At 47.7% G+C, this 18,721-nt stretch overlaps 1 protein-coding gene across 4 annotated transcripts in view; it reads right to left on the bottom strand.

Annotated features, from left to right (window-relative positions):
- The window catches only part of CREB3L1 (cAMP responsive element binding protein 3 like 1), a 61,583-nt gene extending 42,940 nt beyond the window's left edge, over positions 1-18,643 (bottom strand). For 3 of the 4 annotated variants that reach the window (XM_027642201.1, XM_027642203.1, XM_027642204.1), the window contains exons 1-2: positions 17,681-18,642; positions 9,190-9,272 (exon numbers count right to left, since the gene is read on the bottom strand). In XM_027642201.1, the coding sequence (XP_027498002.1) occupies positions 9,190-9,216 (27 nt within the window). In that variant the 5' untranslated portion in view covers positions 9,217-9,272; positions 17,681-18,642. Of the gene's footprint in view, positions 1-9,189; positions 9,273-17,680 lie in introns of all 4 variants that reach the window. The other variant, XM_027642202.1, reaches the window with a different exon arrangement.
- Positions 18,644-18,721: the final 78 nt, after the last annotated feature.

The following is an 18,721-nucleotide window of genomic DNA, read 5'->3' as shown; positions in this document are numbered from 1 at the left end:
CCCGCCCGCCCCCCGGCGGCGGCGGCCCATGGGCGGCGGGCGCGGGGCAGCGACCCGCCAGAGGGACGGGAGCGGAGCGGCGAGCGATGCCGCTCGGGGCGGCTGTCAGTGCCCCGCTGCCGAGGGGCCGGCCGCGGCCCGCCCCTGCCGCGCTCCGGGAGCCGCCGGGGCGGGACTTCCCTCGCAGACACCCCCCGAGGCAGCGCCCCCGCCTCCCGGGCAGCCCCCGCACCGCCGGGGGAGGCGAAGCCCGCGGCTTCCTGGAGCTCCTCGGGGCGCCCGCGTCCCTCCCGGGACGGCGTAGGGACCCGAGGGCGCTGCTGGTCCCTGGCAGAGCCGTGTCAGTTCGACGAACTGAACAAACCCTCCTTTCAGCAGCCGGCCGGCCGCTCCTCTGCATCCCTCGGGGAGCAGCGCAGGGAAAGATGGGCATTCCGCGGGGTCGGGGCCCGAAAGGCAGCCGGCAGGGAGGTCTCCTTGCCTCCGCTCCCCTTAGCGGGCTTGCAGGTAGTCCTGGCTGTAGCAGCCCATGTGGCTGCTCTGTAATTAAAGTTGGGCACCATTAAAGAGCTTCCGGAAGATTATATGGTTTCAGATAAATAGGATTATGGATCCCTGTCCTCTCTGATCATTACTCCAACCAACACTCAGGAAAACCACTTATAATAATCCTTTTGAAGAAGCCCTGATGTTTTATTAATCTCTCCCTATGTTCATGGCCCCAAAGAGAATGGACTGGAGTTCCAGCTCCCAGCAGAGGCTTTTCTTGGTCACAGTCATATGGAGAAAAAAAACCAAACACACTTGTGCATCTCTCCAGGAGGGAACCTGCCTGAAAGTTGCCAGCAGTGAGGGTCCTGGTAGAGGAGTGCTGATTTGAGGCTGGCTGGAGCCTGTGCTTGAACCAGACACTGGGTTTTCATCCATCCAGGCTCTTCCTCCACATTCCCCATGGATGTCAAGACTAACAGCACAACCCAAGGTGCTCCTTGGCTACTCATTGCACAAGCAGCTGCATCCTGCACACAAAAGCCTTTATACTTGCACACACAATGGGCTCTTTCAGTTACATTTACTTTTACCTTATGTTTCAGTCAAGTGTAAAGAGCCTTTGGGTAAAAGGTCAGAGACATAAATTCAGCCAGGATGTAGTTGTGCTTAGAAAATAATGCTGTTCCTCCTTCCTTAATGGTAAAGAAACCTCTTTGTCAGTGTGGATGCCAGTGGGTTTAAAGAGCAGAACACAAAAACCTTTGCCGCTGTAATATAAGGAGAAGAAATATGTCCAGACCCTTCAGCAAGAACCAAACCCATCTCCAAGGAAGAGGAATGATGTCTTTCCTTTAACATCCCAGTCAGCAGGGTTCTCAGCTGCGAGGGGTAGAGAGACAAAGCCCTGCCATAGCAATGGAGTGACAGCCCAGGGTCATGGAGCATGGGCAGAGCCACAGCAGGTGCAGCTTCACCTCCCACCGCTAACCAAACACGGATATTGCTTCTCGAGCTGCAAGGACTCACTGGTGAAACCAAGAGTTTCTGGTTCAGTGCCTTGACCAAGCTAACACAAGGAAGCCTCTTCTCAGGACACACGCTGTATTCATCCTCAGGCTGAGAAAGCTCAGACCATATCAGCGAGAGTTTGCACAGCATGGGTGGCAGTGTCATCAGAAAAGGTCAACCAAAGTAAACCTCACTTGCTTGTCTGTGCTCTGAAGGGAAAATGCTTTGGCACATTCAGACAGGGATTGTGAAATCCATTCTGAAGATTAAAATGAAACCCTGCTTCTATTCAATACTTTTAGTACCAAGCATAACTGCCCAAATGCAGCACCTCTGCCTATCACTGCTGCACCTCTGCAGGCAAGGAAGAATCATAATGAATCTCCCATTTTCCTATTGCTCTGTCCCATCTTGGAGAGCTCTGATAGGGACCCACATCCCTAGCACTTTTGTAGGGCTTTGAAACAGACACTGCCCATGTCGGACACGAGTGCAGTTCATTAAAGGCAATGCAAATGTTGCCTCGGTAGTCAGAGAGTGTTGCTGCTGACCCCCTGGAGTCAAAAAGGAGAGGTATTTCTGCAGGCAAGCAGTTTTGTGCTCCAGAAGAGACCTGGGGACAGATAAACCATTGATGGGTGAGGGGAGGTGATCACAATTCAGAAAAACTCAGACACGCTGCTGCAGCTGGCTGTGAGTGTCCACAGTGAGGGGGAAAAGGGCAGGCTGAGCGGCACTGTTGCAGCAGAGGCTTGGCAACTGTAGTGCTTCCGACGCTTGAACAGGGTTAACAGCATCTCATGGCTGTGAAGAAGGCAAATGCCATGTGTGGATACAGATGTAGGAATCCTCCTACAAAACCTTTAGGATGTGAATTTCCCCTTCCACTCTGCAAAAGACCAGTGCAGGATGTGGTGTTGGCCAAGATACCATGTCTCTCTGAGGTGCCACTCCTCAGGCAAGATGGGGCCTAACTGGGCCGGGTCCAGAGAAGGGCAGTGGCATTGATGGGAGAAAAAGTGAACCCTAAAAAAGGACTGAGGGAATTGGGCTGCTTTGGTCTAAACAGACGATTTTCATGCCAATAGTCTTTAGGCTTTCAAAGAGCTGCAGGAAATAGGAAGGCAAGAAATACTCTCTATTGCCACACTGGAAGGGACAAATGGTAACAGGTGAGTGTCCGGGAAGTGGCAGTGTTACCCTCACCAGAGCATCTTTAAAAGCAGGTTCTGCAGCCATCTCTTGGGACACAGGTATGGTGGATCAGGAACCAACCTTGGGGCAGGGCCTGAATGACACGATCGTTCAAATTCCTTTTCAGCTCCATTTTCTCTGAATTTATACTTAGATTGACTTGTAATCTGATTATAGCAGAAGACTGAAATAGCAACCAAATACGTTCAGATCGAACAAGTCACACTGACAACAGGTAAGCCTTCCCAGCCTCAAAACATTTGATACTGCAAATGCACATGTACAACCAAGATCACTTTATCACTGCTGAGAAGCGAATCATCACCCCAATTATCATAAGAAAGAGATCCTGCTCTCCTGTGCTCTGTCCTGCCTGGTCCTGCTCCCACAGCCTGCCTTTATGCCTATGGAGAGAGAATCGCAAGTCTCTCATCATACCACTTTGCATTTGCTTTGCCTTCACCCTGCACCATTGTGAGCAAGACATGCAAGACAAGGTAAGCAGTCCCAGGGCTTGAACACATGGACAGCAATCCAGGCCATTCTGCAGCCTGCCAAGTTGAAGCTTTTGGCTTCCCCACACCAGACTGTGCCAGGAGATTTCACAGACTCTTGAGGATGAGTGTTTCTTGAGGAATGTAGGGTGAGATGTTGGTGATTTTTGGCCTGCTGCATGCAGGCTCTGTTGTTACGGGATGGGTCATCTGCCTGGTGATTGCAGCCTGGACAGCTGGTATGGGAATGATTCATGCTGTTAGAACAGCTTACTTTGGGGGTCAGGCTGGCTCCTCTGGACTCCCACCACAGCCAAGCTTCTACTTCAAGTCTGGCGAAAGATACCATTTGTCCTGTTCATTTTTCTGGTGTTGGTGTTCATATGGATGGAATATCTGGTTTCTGCCACAAGCTGTCTTCCTAGCCACTAAGGCCTTCTGAAGCCACGCAGGTTTCATACTTTGGCCCTTCAGCAGCTCTTTGTAATAGTTCTGCCTTTATTTCACTTTGTCTTTTCTCTGGATTTGATTATTTCATTGTATATTGCTTTGGTGTGGTTTTGTCACTGTTTCATGCAACACAGACAGAGGGAGCAACTGCTGCGTTGTAGGTCCCCTCTGCTTCTGAAGGCCCACTGAGAGCAAGGTGAGGATGGAAATGGGACTTTCAGCCTGGTTTGAAGATGCAGCACTGCAGTCCCCAGACAGGCTCTTAGGAGTCAGATCATGTGAGATGACACAAGCAGTTACATATCCAGCCCTTGGGCTGTGATTTCTTCTAGGTTTTTATGGGGACAATTAAAAACCCAGGGAAAAGTCAAGATGGGGGGAGGGATACAGCAAAATATCCTCTAGCAAAAGGTAACTTTTGAGGAAGGACTTGTAGTCCCTGAAGCCTTTCTCTGCCCTCTGCTCCACAGCCCCGCCTCATCCAGGATATCTGTCTCCCTTTTGATTTCCTTCCAGTGGCTGGTTTAAACTCTTTCACACACACTTCTCCATCCAGTCACCTTCAGCTGCTTTCCTTCCTCCTCCTGTGTGCTCTCCCAGGGAGGTACCCAGCACACCTGCTCCCACCACCAGTAAGCAGCAGTGGGACAGAGAGGGAACCCAGCATGGAAATCACACCTGTTCCAGCTCCCTGCTAAAATCTGTGAAACCAGAGTGTTCATAAGTCTGCAGCCACAGCTGAAAGAGGGACTGAATTGTATTCTGCCTGTTGCTTTGTGGGCAGCTACACAGAACACCAAATTAAATGTCTGCCTGGAAGCAGACACATTTCTTCAGTGACCACCAAGCACAGGTAGGTGCGAGCCATGCTGGAGCACTGCAGAGAAGTGCAGACACACATGTGTCCATGTGATAAGGAAATATGTACCACAACTTGTGCTTTCCCCCCTTATCTTGCCTGGGAAGTGGAGGGGAAAGTGAAAAGCATATTAATTGCACGTTTGCATATGGCAAGGATCCATGAATGCTATGGTTTCAGTGAGCACCCTAATGCTATGAGGGGAATGAAAGGGAGGCTGCAGAGCTCAGCACTGCAATTATTATTCTTTCTGGGGTGAACTGGGGGCCCTTGAATAGATCTAAATCAGCCTTGCAAACAAGGAGTGAGTGACAGGCAGGTAAGGGGGGAATGCAAGACCTAGGGAAAGGAAAGCCTTGAATACAAGACACCAGATCCTACCAAAATTCCTCTGTGGAACCCCTTTAGTCTCCTGGGAATGTGGCTGAGCTGCCTGTGGCAGGATTAGCTATGTCGGAAAGCAAAGCCCCAAACCAGTAAATGGATACAGTACCATAACCAAAGATGAGACCTGAAAACTCACCACTTTGAAAGTAACTGATACAGGGGGAAAAATCTCTTTGTAACTCCTTCACTTCTTCATGGCAGAGTAAGAATGGCTCTTTGCCTTGTCACACACAGTCTCCCCTCACTGCTCTACACTTCAGAAAGAGTACAGACTGGCAATCTCCCTGGAGAATCAGATACCTTTCAGGGTGACTGAGGGAATTGTAACTTCAGTATGAGGGCAGTTTCTTAGCATTTGAAGACACTGCAAATTACTCCCCTTCAGGAAACTCAGGTGAATGGGAAGCTGCAGGACAGCAGAGGAGGGTGGCTTCCTCTTCTTCCCATGGACCACTTTTTATTTACTCTACTTCCAAAAGAGAGCTAGGCAGCCTTCACAGGGCTGGAGACAACCTGAACAGTCATTCTGAGGGGGCTGTATTGTCTCATTTCTCTTATCCATTTTCTACCACTCAAACCTTTCCCTAGGAAGCATGAAGAGTAGAACTGCACACTGTTTGACTGACTTTCACCCCAAGAAGGTACCTTGCATCAAGGAGTGGGAAGCAGATAGCTTTGGTACTGGAGGAAGCTGAAGAGCTGCTGGAACAGAACCGGATGAGCTGGGGCAAGGAGATGGCAAAAGCTTTGCTCTGACACACTGTATGTGCCATATGGAGTCAACTCCAAACCCCCAGTTACCCACATGATGACTACAGGGCACTCTCTGCAGATTTGTGCCACTTGATCCCTCAAGCATGGTGAAGAAGCTGGACACTCACATCTTGGCTACATCCAACAGAATCTGCCTTGGTCAGAACCAAGCAGATCTGGGCACACAGGCCAGTCAGGGGAATAAGGGGACAACATACCCTGAACTGTCAAGGGTTAAAAGCAAGGTCTGGATCCACAAGCAGTCCTGCAAAGAGAAAAGCACAACCCAGAATTCAGGCATGTCTCACCCCCGTTCAAATGACATTGTTTCAGTGCCGTCTGCCTCACCCCTCAGTGGTAATTACAGACTTTCACTACAGGGAAAAGAGAAACATGGTGGAGGAAACCTTCATTATAGATATATCCTAGAGAAACCAACCCCAGTGTAATGTCTCAGGCACCTTGCCAGGATCAGCCACCAAAGCAAAACACATTTAGGACAAAAATAAAAGAGGGAGAAGTGTTAAGTGATTTGGGAAGATCAGAAGCCCACCAGGTTGGCTGCTGTACAGTGCTGGGTGTGGGGAGCACTTTGGAGGAACTGGAATGCCGCCCTGCTTTTAAGCAGTGTGGTTTGCATTTATATTCTTCCTTCCTTTCTCCTTCTCTGTGTGCTTGTTTTCCCTGATGCTTGCATGTGTCCTTTTGTTACCCCTGGCAGACACCAGTGGGCTGGGAATGGATGGTGTCTCTAGGTTTCCTAGCTTGATGTTCCTCAAAGGGGCAGATAAGCTATACGTGTTCTCGGCTGACGCCTCTCCCCTTTGCACACCTAACTTAAGATATACACTCAAGAACAGGATTTTTGTATTCAAAGCCAGGGACTCCTTCTCACCTTGTCTGTATCACAGGGGCACAAAGTTTGAGTTCTCTTAAAAAGGTTCAGGAGCGTTTTTCTTCCCAGTAGGTCATGCATCTGCCATGACCATTTCCTGTTGCTGTGGTGCACCTATCAGGGTTGGCAATGACCCACCCACAGGTGGCTGACACCTCTGGGAAAAAAAATTGTCTCATTTCTGTTGCTTTTTTCCTCATCCCAACTTTTGGTTGGCAAGTGACATAGGTCCAAACTAAGTTGCTCTTTTTGCCCCTGGGCATTCACATGTGTGAAACTGGAAACCACTATCGTGGCATGGTTAGCTGAGTGTTTGTAGGAGAGCTCAGTGACAAAGTTTTCCTGCAGAGCCCTTTTTTGATGCTGGTGGTAACACCTTGTTCTTGCAGGATCTGGGGTTTGATGCTACATTAGAAAGATACTTCAAACCAATAGGCCTTGACCCCAGGCAGCTACCAGTAGGGATAGGAAAGGACCAGGCGGAGAAAAACATTCAATCAGATTGCTATTAAGATGTGTTTAGGGAACTGGCTGAATTTTAATTGTTCTTTCCTACTTGGTGAGTGAGCACAGGAAAAGATTTACCTTCTGGCCTTTCCATTTGGGCATGTTGACATTTCCAGGCGGCGCTTTCCTCTGATGGAGAGGTTTGACGTCAGGTGGGCTGATTAAAGCCTGCAGTGCCTCTGACTCATTTGGCTACGGCCTGCGCAAGGGGATTTGTAATGTGTCTCTTCTCTTTCTATCACTGGTTTTAAATAAATAAAGCTAAGCTCAATTCACAACTTCAGGAAAGATGCAGCTCGGCTCAGGCTCAAATATGCATTGCCATGGCAACAGATGCTGTCAGGCACATGCAGAATTGTCACTCTCGGCAGCAAACTCCCCTGCACGGGGCTGGTGCTGGCTGCAGGGAGGCAGGGTGAGGCTGGCACTGTCTACTCCACTTGGAGTAGTGGAGTAGAACTGCTCTTGGGAGCTGGCCTCGCTGCTCTCCCAGCCTCAGGGGAGTTTACCTGAGCCAGCCAGCTGCCCTCTTACTGATCAACAACCACTTTGGGGGAAGCCCTGCTAAGTGGAGTTTGCAGAGCTCCTTGCTTGACCAGCATTTCCAGGCTGAAAAGTCCCTAGTGTGGTTTTTTCAACTTGCAAAAAGGAGGAGAAGGACTTCCTGAATCAACAAGTCTCATACAGCTGCTGCCAAGTGTGGCATGCTCTTCATACACAGATTGAGATGTGAAATAAAGAGATAAAAATTATCAGCTGCCTTCTGGAAGCCCCACTGAGCAAATCCCTCATGCTTGCTAGAGATGCCCAGCAAGGAAATAAGAGATGGAGAGAGATGTGGTTTCTGCAGCTGACTGTGGGGTAAACAGATTAGCCAAGGCAAGGCAAGGCAGTAGGGTCCCTGACTCCTCTGTCCCAGAATACCTGTGTCTCCTTGGCATGCTGAGCAGGTGCTATTGTGTCCTGTAGAGCTTTTGATTAATTAAGAGCTTGATTATAGCAGCAGCCCAAAACGTGAAGTGTGAAACGTGGCCAAAGGCAGCAGCACTAAGGAAGAGGCTCTTTGAAGTGCTCAAGAACTCCCTGCCTTGCAGAACTGCACCTGTGCATCTCTAATGTCCACTGATCACAGAATCATAGAATCATCAAGGTTGGAAGAGACCTTTAAGATCATCAACTCCAACTGCCAACCCAGCACTATCACTGTAACCTTAAACTGCTAAACCACATCACCCAGCGCCAGACCCAGACACCTCTTCAATACCTCCAGGCATGGTGATTCCACCACCTCCCTGGGCAATCTATTCCAATAGGTGCCTGATCACCCTAAAAGTGAAAATTTTTTTTTCTAATATCTAATCTGAATCTCCCCTGTCTCAGCTTAAGGCCATTTCATCTGGTCCTCTCACTGTGGGTACAGTTGATGAGACAGGCCCCCACCTCACTACAGCCTCCTTTCAGGTAGTTGTAGAGAGTCATGAGGTACCCCAAAGCCTCTTCTTGAGACTAAACAAACCCAGCTCCCTCATCTGTTCCTCATAAGACAGGTTTTCTAGGCCTTTCACGAGCCTTGTTGCCCTTTGCTGGACACACTCCAGCACCTCAATATCCTTTTTAAAGTTAGGGGCCCAGAACTGAACACTGTACTCAAGGTGCAGCCTCACCAGTGCTGAACACAGGGGGATGGTCACTTCCCTAGTCCTGCTGGCCACACTATTTCTGATACAGGCCAAGATACCATTGATCTTCCTGGCCACCTGGGCACACTGCTGGCTCATATTTAGCCACCTGTCAAACAGCACCCCCAAGTCCTTTACTGCTGGCCAGCTCTCCAGCCACTCCTCAAGCCTGTAGTGCTGCCCGGGGTTGTTGTGACCCAAGTGCAGAACCTGGCACTTTGCCTTATTGAACGTCATGCAATTGTCAATCACCCATTGATTGAAACTGTCCAGGTCTCTCTGTAGAGCCTTCTTACTCTCGAGCAGATCAACACTCCCACCCAACTTAGTGTCATCTGCAAATTTACTGAGGGTGCACTTGATTCCCACACCCAGGTCATCAATAAATGTGTTAAACAGGACTGGTCCCAAAACTGAGTCCTGAGGAACACTGCTAGTGACCAGCTGCCAACTGGGTTTGACTCCACTCACCACAACTCTCTGGGCCCGGCCATTCATCCAGTTTTTTACCCATCGAAGAGTCCACTCATCCAAGCCGCAAGCAGCCAGTTTTTCTAGGAAAAGATATATAAGAGAAATTAGAGGTTCTGGTTTGTGTGGCAAACAGGGCTAACAGTGTTGCCAGATCTTTCTCTCTCCAGGTATCTCAGGACATTTAGCAATTTTCTCAAAGCCTGAGCACCTGAAGTCCTGGGAATGTGAATGAACTCTCACCTCCCCTGCTCTTTTCTTAGGTGACTTCTGATGGTTGCAGGGAACTGGCTGAGAATACAAGCCCCTGGCTCCAACACAGGCAGGCAAACCTAAGAAACCATCATTTACTGGTTTCAATCCTGTTATTTTTAGATCACACCGATTGACTGAGCTCTGAATTACAGTTTTTGGTTTGGATTGTGGGTGATCACAATGGACATAGAAAAGTATTTGGGTGCTGTTCCACTGACCTGAGCTGCACCAAGAGGCAGCATATAAACTGTTGGACTTGTGCTGGGGCATGAAGGGACAGAAAACAATTTAAGCCTAGAATACCGTCTTCTCACATAGATCTCTAAGATCAGGGAAGGGTTTCTAAGTTAATACTCATTTTGTAGGTTTAATGTTTCCCTGTGTCCCAAGTCATACCACAGATGATTTAAAATTAACCTTACCTCCTACAATCACTGTACCTGCCACATTGAGGAAGTTAATAGCGTCAGAAGAATTTGAACTTGTGAAATGTTTTTAGGACTGCATTTATTGAGCCACATTTCCATGACAAATCACTGAAATCTGAGAAATCTAATTTACAACACAAATTCCTTTGTTTTGTGTGTCTTTCCCAACTCAAATTCAAGTCAGAAAGTCTCTGGGTTGTGTAGTAACTCTAATCTAGCAGAACTGTGGGTGTAAGAGGGATGAAAAACAATTGCATGAAGTCTCCAGGGCTGGTTTACCATGACTCCAAACCCTAAATTGCTCATCCCTTGAGTGTGGTTTATGACTGCAATGGATCCTGGCAGAGCTGTGTAACCAGCACTTAAATAAAGGGGAGACAGCAAGCCCTCCTGAATCAGTGGCATCTGTTCTGGGAAGGGCTGACCCACAAACAGCCACAGCAAAAAGGTACTGAAACCCACTATCTCCTCCTAGAAAAAGAATTGAAGGTCACAAAGTAAAGACCCCTGCAACCAGCACTGGCCTCTGATTAAAAATAAATCCTTTTGTGCACAGACAGTGGTTTGAGAAGGGAAAATACTGGACTGTGGCGAAACATTGAAGAGTTGATGGCTGGGGAAATCTTGGAGTTGAAACACAAGTGGCATCAATTCAGGTACAGCTCTATACCACCAGCCATTGGTGTCAATGTACAGGAGTCCTCCCTCCTCTTACACTTAACTTCTTCCACAGTAAAACTCATTTTTATGGTGCTTTTATCTGGGATATTGTGAAAGTAACTCAGTCTTAGGAATAACAGAGATGAAAGTCTGCTTGGTGTCACCAAGCCACATCTGGAGCCAGGAAAATCATGGTCCTCTGCAAACAGTTGGTGCTTTCCCCCAGTATGACAATTAGCATCATTATTTCCACGTGATGGGGGCTGCCACTGTCTCTGCCAGAATGATAAACAAAACAAAGCACTGTGGTGTAGTCCTCCTAGCCCCTGTACTGTACTCTCAAGCTAGCAGACAGCAGCGATATTCGGGTATTTACCAGGCTCACTTCTTCATTTAAAACTCACCAGAGGAAATACTGGTGAAATACATTATGTGAATGGCCTACATAACTTACTGCTGTCACTTTTAACCGAGAAGGAACTGCAAACAAAGGAACTGATGTTTATAGGGGTGAAAACATCCTCTGTTATTCCACAGAAAGGAAGGGCATGACTTACATTCCCATGAACCCTTTGGAGAAGACATAAAGTACCTGAAGCAGAGGTTTGAAAATGGAGAACTGTTAAAAAACATCAGCACCCTAAACTCCAGACCAAACCAGAAATGTTCCTCATGAGCAGGTTAATATATAAATATACATCAAATCTTATCTGTACTTCTGCGGAAGACCATTAAATTTCCAGGAAGTACCCAGTGCCTGCCTGGCACAGACCAGTGGAGGCTGTGACCTGAACAGCAGCTCTGATGATCCCAGCACAGAATATCTTGCAGTATGCTACAGAAATATTAGTCCTGGTGCCAGCAAGTAGTTTTGCCTGGTCTTTTGCTGCCTGGTCAATCCCATGTAAGCCACTCTTCCCTCACTTCTGCCATCCTCTCCTTCTTGACCAGATACCCAGTGGATTATTTTTGTCTCAGATCACATAGTCCCAATGGTACAATTACACGCTGACCTCAGAGACTTGCTTTTAAAATTACCCTTCTTTAGTAAACCCTCTGTCTAGTGGGTTGGGTGGTTTTCTTATTTTTTATTTTTATATCTAAATGGTTAAATAGTGGGTGTGGTTGGGGAGAGAGGAGAAGAAGAAAGAGAAAGAAGCAGACAGAGCAAACAGTAGGGGAGACAGTTGTGAGGGTCACAAGTGTGCTCAGGAGAGGGAAGGCCATGTGCTCTGGGGAGGAGACACTTGGTTTCCTCTCATTCCTCAGCAGCATCTTCTTCTGGAAGATCAGTTCTCATTATCAACAAATGTCATTTCACCACAGAGACACTGGCAGTCCCTCTTCCTTGTAGCTACACCTAGGGACTTATTCTTGCAGCCACTACCTAAACCCAGAGACCCAGAAAAACCAGCATCCTTCAAACCTGGTGTGAAACTTGGGACTTTCCTGTAAACACTCACTGACGCTGAATATTTTCTAAACAGAAGAGAACAGAAAAGCAACTCAGAAGGGCTCTGAAGGGCCTAAATGTGAACAGACCTAGAACACGGATAGGCAATCACAACTGTAGAGATGTGTTCACAGTGAAACACACGTAAGGACAGGTGTCATCTGTCCATATTGCTGCTTAGCTGACAATTCCATCTGAAAACCTTCATACAATGCACAGAAAACTCTTCAGGAGAGACGAACATCTTCTTTGAGGATGAAGAGTCAGAGGAAATAGGACACCGGTCTGTCCTTGCAAGGGAAAAAAGGGAAGCAACTCACAGGCTGATAGGTGGAACTTCGAATCTACTATAACATCTCACACCCAGGGTGTGTACACTACTTTTTAAGTTTGCTAGACAGTACAGCTTCCCCTCCACATTCTAAATTGCTTTAAAGCCCAGCTGAAATGGTTTCAAAGCTGACTGGAGCCACAGCGAATTGGCTCCAAGGGACACAAGGAGCATTTGCTGAGATGGTTGTGAAAGCTGACCTTCTAATAGCCTGCTGCCACCCAGGCAGTGACAGCTCTTCCAGCCACCTTGTGCTCATAATGGTCTCCTTCTTCAGGCGTGCATATCACTTCCACACTGTTCCACATACCTTATCTTCTGTAGCCTTTTCCGCACGCTGGCTGTGTCTCAGTCCTGACAGGATGGGCTTCCATCATGTCAAACCTCACCAACAAAAAGCCAGGAGTAGTACTTGCAGAAGAGGCTTGCAAACGGTGCCCCGAGCTGCAGGTATTTGAGAAGAAGGCATCTGTCACTCGGGTGAGCGAACCTGAGACCCGGCTCTGAGGGAGTTTGATTGCTTAAGACATCTAAACATCATGAGACAAGAAACGATCTCAGCATTTTTGGTAAAGTCAGTTTTCTACCTGTTTGGCAGGGGATAGTCCTCTTCCCTTTGTTCTTCCTGCATCTCCCCTTGGGCACAGCATCTTTTCCCCCTCTCCATTTACTACACCTTTATGTTGGGGCTGTTGCACAGCTGGCCTCACCCATGCCTGTAGTGGTTGCATTTTACAGTGAGTGAACTGATTCTTGGTTTGGTGAGGGTTTTTTTTGTCAATTTTGTGAAACGTTTTGAAGCCTGTGAAACTGAAATGGACTTGATACCTGCTGGAAGAGATGACAGGCTGGTTAGCACAGCCATGGCTGGGGCAGAAAGCAGTATCAGAGCTCCAGTTAAGTGATACCTATAAATGCTCTCAAGGGACACAGTGATGATGAACAGGCATCTGAGAACTCACCACTTCTCTCATTGGGTTTAAAAAGCTAAATCCATCTACCAACATTTGCTGAATAGAGTTTGTTTCCCTGGTATCATTCAGCAAGACATTAGTCAAAGTTATTCACCTATATAATAAAAAAATTCAAATTCTAAACTCTGCTATTTTTAATGAGCTCTGGCAAATTTGCTCCCTCTTATAGTCCTGGAGTCAATCAATTAGCAACAGCCTAGGGAGAGGCTTAATTAAGCTCAGATAACACAACAGAGGTTTCCCCCTCTTGCCCTGCCTCTATACACATCCTCCGTTACACATCTGGATAAAAGCTTCAGTGCAAAGCCTGGAGAGAGCAATTGCTGCAAGCAGAGTGTCTGAGAGCACATCTGAGCTCCCAAAAAGCATTGCAAACTCTTGCATCATGCAGAGGCAGGAGAAGCCAGAGCAGCTAGGAAGTGAGAAGATCCACTCTGGCAAGCTGCTGCCACAGGGATAGGGTGTCATTGGGAACAACAAAAGGTGTTTTTACTGAGGAAACGTGGTGCCACGAGTTATTAGTCTTCTAGCAGAGGCAGGAATTCTAGAGCTGCTCTGATGGTGCTGCTCTTGCAGCAGGAGCAAGCCAGCCACTCAGGACTAGTCTGACAAATCTGGCTCCAGCTGCTTGGCTTTATTAACAACAGAAGCCCTGGAGGGGTGGGATCCAGAGGCATCACAGCAATTTTTTTCCCCTTTCCTAAGTACAAAAGACAGAAGTGGAATGTAGCTGAGGAATGCTTCACCCTTGAAAGGGATGTAATAAATCTCCTTGGATGTGATATTTGGTTTATTTTGTGGGAGTCATTCAAAAGGAAAATGCAGATTGTGGAGCTTAGTGCTCAGCCTATGCTGGCAAAGGATCCCCGACAAAGAATGTCCATTGGCAGGGAATTTCCTGACTTTGCAAGTGAGCAAACGCCTCTTTCTCGGTTACTCTAAAGGCTGTTTTGTTATTATATAAAAGATTCTATAAAGCAGATGGCGATCGCTTCTTCTCCAGGTCCACCAGAAAAAGTACAAGTAATAATCAGCCCAATTTGCGGGAGGAAGGATTTGGGCTGTGCTCAAGAAAGTGCTTTTTTCCCAGGAAGGTCTCCCGGGCCGCAGGGGGCTGCTGGGGAGGCTGTGGTATCCTGATCGCTAGGGGTATTTCATGCCCACGCCAGGCACTGCTCCTGGGGGACTCCACCTCGGAGAGGGGGGATGCCTTCAGAGACTTCCTGAAGTCCCTGCCAACCCTCTGGTGATTATTACTGTATGATTACTATTTTATAGCAGGAGTTGCCACTTTTGGGATAGGGGCTTAAGGAGGTTTCTTCCCATGCCGAAGGTCACTGGACCTAAGGACATGTTAGCAGGCAGAGGTCAAGGAAGAAAACAGAAGGGAACTGATGTACAGACAGGTTGGATCTACTGCAGCAGCATGGCAAAGAAAAAGCCCCAAAGTGACCGTGGATCTGCCACAGAGCAAGATGAGGCCAGGCTCACTGACAGAGGTGGGCAAGGAAGAGGGAAGGGATTACTCCTGAGGTCTCAAGTCTACCAGAGAACTCCCTAGGGAGGTCATGACAGAGGCCGGTCGGATGGCACTGAGCCATCTGGGAACCCTAAATCAGGTTTAAAGGGGACCTGGTGGAAGAGGAGCAGGCTGCATGGAGCCAACCAGAGCTGTTTGCTGCAGTTCCACCCTTAAGGAAATCACCACAGTGGAGGGTAGAGGGAACAATCAGCCATTTGGGGTATACAAGCTGTTTTTAAATGGTAGAGACTTAGTTATTGCCATTGGTGGTAAACCTTCAGCTGTAAAAAGCCCAAAGCCCTTCCAGCTGCCTGTTTGGACAGGAAGGGGGTAGTCAGAGCAGGCAGATCTGCCATTAGAGCTCCAGGACACCTGGGGACAGATGGAAGCGTGGTCCATACACACACTCAGTGACCTCTGCTGTGAACCCCAGAAACTGCCCAGGCTACCAGTGGTGGCATCACTGATGGAGACCACAGTTCAGAGGGGTCAGCAACACCAAGCTATTGTTTTGTTGCTCTGTTCATTCTCCAGAAACCTCACTCCATCAGGTTACTGCAGATTCCCCTTTCTCGTCTGCTTGTGAGAAGAGATTAAAAAGGAGATGATTGTAACATTTTGGTTTCCTAGAAGAAAACATGTGTTTGAAGTGCTCAGTGGAGGGGCTAAAGCCTCCACAATAGATTTTAAGAGCCCTTCAGGTTGTTGCCTGTCATTGTCACCTGCTGGAAATTACATGTTTTCAGTGTTTCCTTTCTTGTCAGGGAACACAAATATCTTCTGTGCTGCACCCTGTGTTTTCACATGGAGAGGAGGTGCCTGTGTGAAACAAGTGACCTTATCAAGAAATTAGCACTCTTGGGTTATTACCAGGGCTGGATTGAGCACTTTGCTGCTGTTATCATTGCTATTGATTTTACATTTATAGAGAGCTGCAAATTTACACAGTGCTTAATAAACACAAAGTTTCCTGGACTGCAACTAGTATAAGAGAACTGGGAGGCCTTTAAAAAAAAAAAAAAACAACCCACAATTTCTTTATAAACAATTACATGATATTTCTATGTTATTTTTTCCACTACAGTGATAGGATGAAGATTAGAGGAGCTGCTACCACACTCCTGTACGGCCTCACACACATCAGGACATTGCAAGAGCAAACAGACCTAACATCCTCCAAGAGAGAATGCCAATTTTATACCACTTATCCCACTTACATCATCCAAAGTTTTGGACAGAGAGGTCCAAAATGTGCCATGTAAGAGTGAACCAGCAGAAGACCTTGGGTTCTACTCCTGCTGTGCCACTTAAAATTTCACCCACATTTTTCAAAGATGCAGCATTTTCCTCCTGCAAAAGTGGGCTCCAAAAGTCTTATACTGGGATACAACAGGGGACATTGCTGGACTGAGGTATCTGTAAGCAGGAAAGTGATAGGCACAGCATCATTATCACCACAAGTATTTTGACTGCGGACAAATTATTTGTTCATCAGCTCAAAAATGAAACCCTTCTGTCTTGTGGGTGTTTAAAGAATATGTTTTTTCTAGAGAGGCCTCTGAGAGCAGAATTAATGTCCCCTCCACCATACATCCAAAAGCATCACTTTGTGGGACACTTCATGGCGGAGAGACTCAAAAGAAGGAAAAGGAACAGCAAACAACCATGGGGACAGGGAGGTTGGAAGTTGCAAGGGAAAAGTGGAGGTCACGAGGCCTTAACAAACGGGAAAGGAGCACATGCTGATACCATATAATCCCTGATGAATTAAATAGGCAGGCTGAACAATTCTTGGTGAAAGGACTGGGTTAGGCTCCAGAAGATGAGGCATCGCATATTGGTGATCAAAGGGGACTAGAGACAGCAGTGAGGTTAAGCCCAGTGTTTGAGAAGTGATCAGGTAAGTGGAAACAAATGCCTGAATGTGATTTTTAAGAAGAAAAAAAAACCCAACAAAAGAACAAAACAAAAAAGGCTCTAAATGCAGAGATGATGTGGTACAGCAGAAACCCTTTGAGATATATGCTCCCTGGAAGTGGGCATACCTGCCAGGAGTTTGGGTCCTCTGCTGCGAATTCTGTCTTCATCTCCTCATAAGGAGTTAAAGTTCTGCCACTCTTCACTCACTGCTTTTGCAGCAGAGCCCTGGCTGTGAATCAGCCATACCGCTCACGCAGTTTACCTTGGCAGGCTGTGAATGTCCTACTGCGGGCTACAGGGTGTGGACAAATGTGCCCAGGCCCTTTCTACACAGCTTCTCCATATCCTCTGGAGGCTGGCATGGATGAATGGTTCAGCCTTGGAAAATATTATCATCTCCCAGAGAATGCTGGTCCTGAGCTGTACCCCAAGGAAGCCAGGCTGCACTTGGGGAAAACTTAGAGGCGAGAAGCAATGAACTCAGCTTTTGAGAAGTTCACCTGAGAACGTTCCCTTACATCTTAACCTTGATGCTGTGCTTCACAGGCAGCCCAATACCTGCCTATGTGCCACACACAGTGTGGCCTGACATATTTTTGGAGTGCTGGGCATGTGCGGATGTAGCGCATTTATTTGTCTGCCTCTTCCACCAGACTATCCCAAAATACCTGATCAGGCATTAACGGATTGAGACTCCAAGGTCCCACAGCAGAATTTCCCTACCAGGTACTGCGTGTAGCGAGAAGGACCCTGAAGCAGTTTGAAGGCCTTGGACCTTAGTCCAGGCACATCCAAGAGCAGCTCCACAACCACCAGTCCAGGTATCTTCCTGAACCTCTCACACAGAGGCCCAAAGGTAGTCTGTCCAGTTCTATGTCATGATCCCACAGGGAACTGCATATTGTTCTAAATACGAATTTTTCCTCTGTATGCTACTCTGTATCTTACCAAAACAATCATGAGGGCTATGCCATGGTGGTTCTGCTGTGCACAATGTTACTGCAGAGTTCTTGCCAGTGCTCTCCACGAAACATTTCCACTTCACTTTAACTCATCATTGCTCCATCTGTACATCTCAGTGCATCTGCCAGGCACAGATAACATGATTCAATTTGGAATTTTTCCACATGGGCCAATAGATACCAGAGTCTGTATATACGAGCACAAAGAAGTTATTTTCAGCTTGTCTGTGACATCCAATTCCACACATCAGGCTTCCAGAGATATATAAATCATGGAGGTGTCTAAAATAACAGGCCCCAAGGAAACATCTGTCACCTCCACAAGCTTGTGAGGGAAGAGGATGAAGCATTCAACTCCAAAATTTACTGAATTTTCTTTTAGCTCTAAGAAAGCTCTAAGCAGACAGTATTTGTGGCACAGCCAGCCGGATATTCTCATTGTCTTCGTGCTGCATTTGACCTGTGAGTGTAACACAGGCAACAAAGAGATGCTCAGAAAACTGGATGACATTTGTGCCACCTCACCTTTATCTTTAAAAGAAACAGATTGCTTCAATTCCTTTTTGTTTCTGTTTTCCTTTTCAAAAACTGATTGGTGGTTGGCCCTTTGCACCCGATCTCAGAATCAAAGGAACACAGAACTTGCTGTGCTGGAATCTACTGCTGGCTGCTCTAGTCCTGAAACCTGCCACCTCCTGAAGCATGTGGGCCAGAGCCTTGCCTGTCCTGCAGATATTCACCTTTAGATGAAAAATGAGGAAGAGAGCTGTGAAGTTGTGTTTTTGCGCTCTCTCTCTCAATCCTCGTTCTGATCAGATCTTCTCTCTGGGGCCACCACAACTCCCAGTTAGTCTTTGCTGCTCTTTCTAGTGGAGAAAAGACCGACGGAGCCGCGGAAGCGGAGGGAAAACACCTCCTCCCGCCCAGCCCGCCCCTCAGCCGGGGCCGCCCTGAGCGCCCGCCCCGCGCTCGCTGACGAGGCGCCGTGCGCGCGGCGCGCGGGCCGGCCCGCGGCGGCGCTGCCCCC

The sequence above is a fragment of the Corapipo altera genome, unplaced genomic scaffold (assembly GCF_003945725.1).
Source record: "Corapipo altera isolate COAL_440 unplaced genomic scaffold, ASM394572v1 23b, whole genome shotgun sequence".
NCBI lineage: Eukaryota > Metazoa > Chordata > Aves > Passeriformes > Pipridae > Corapipo > Corapipo altera.
This window is presented reverse-complemented; position numbering and strand designations above follow the sequence as displayed.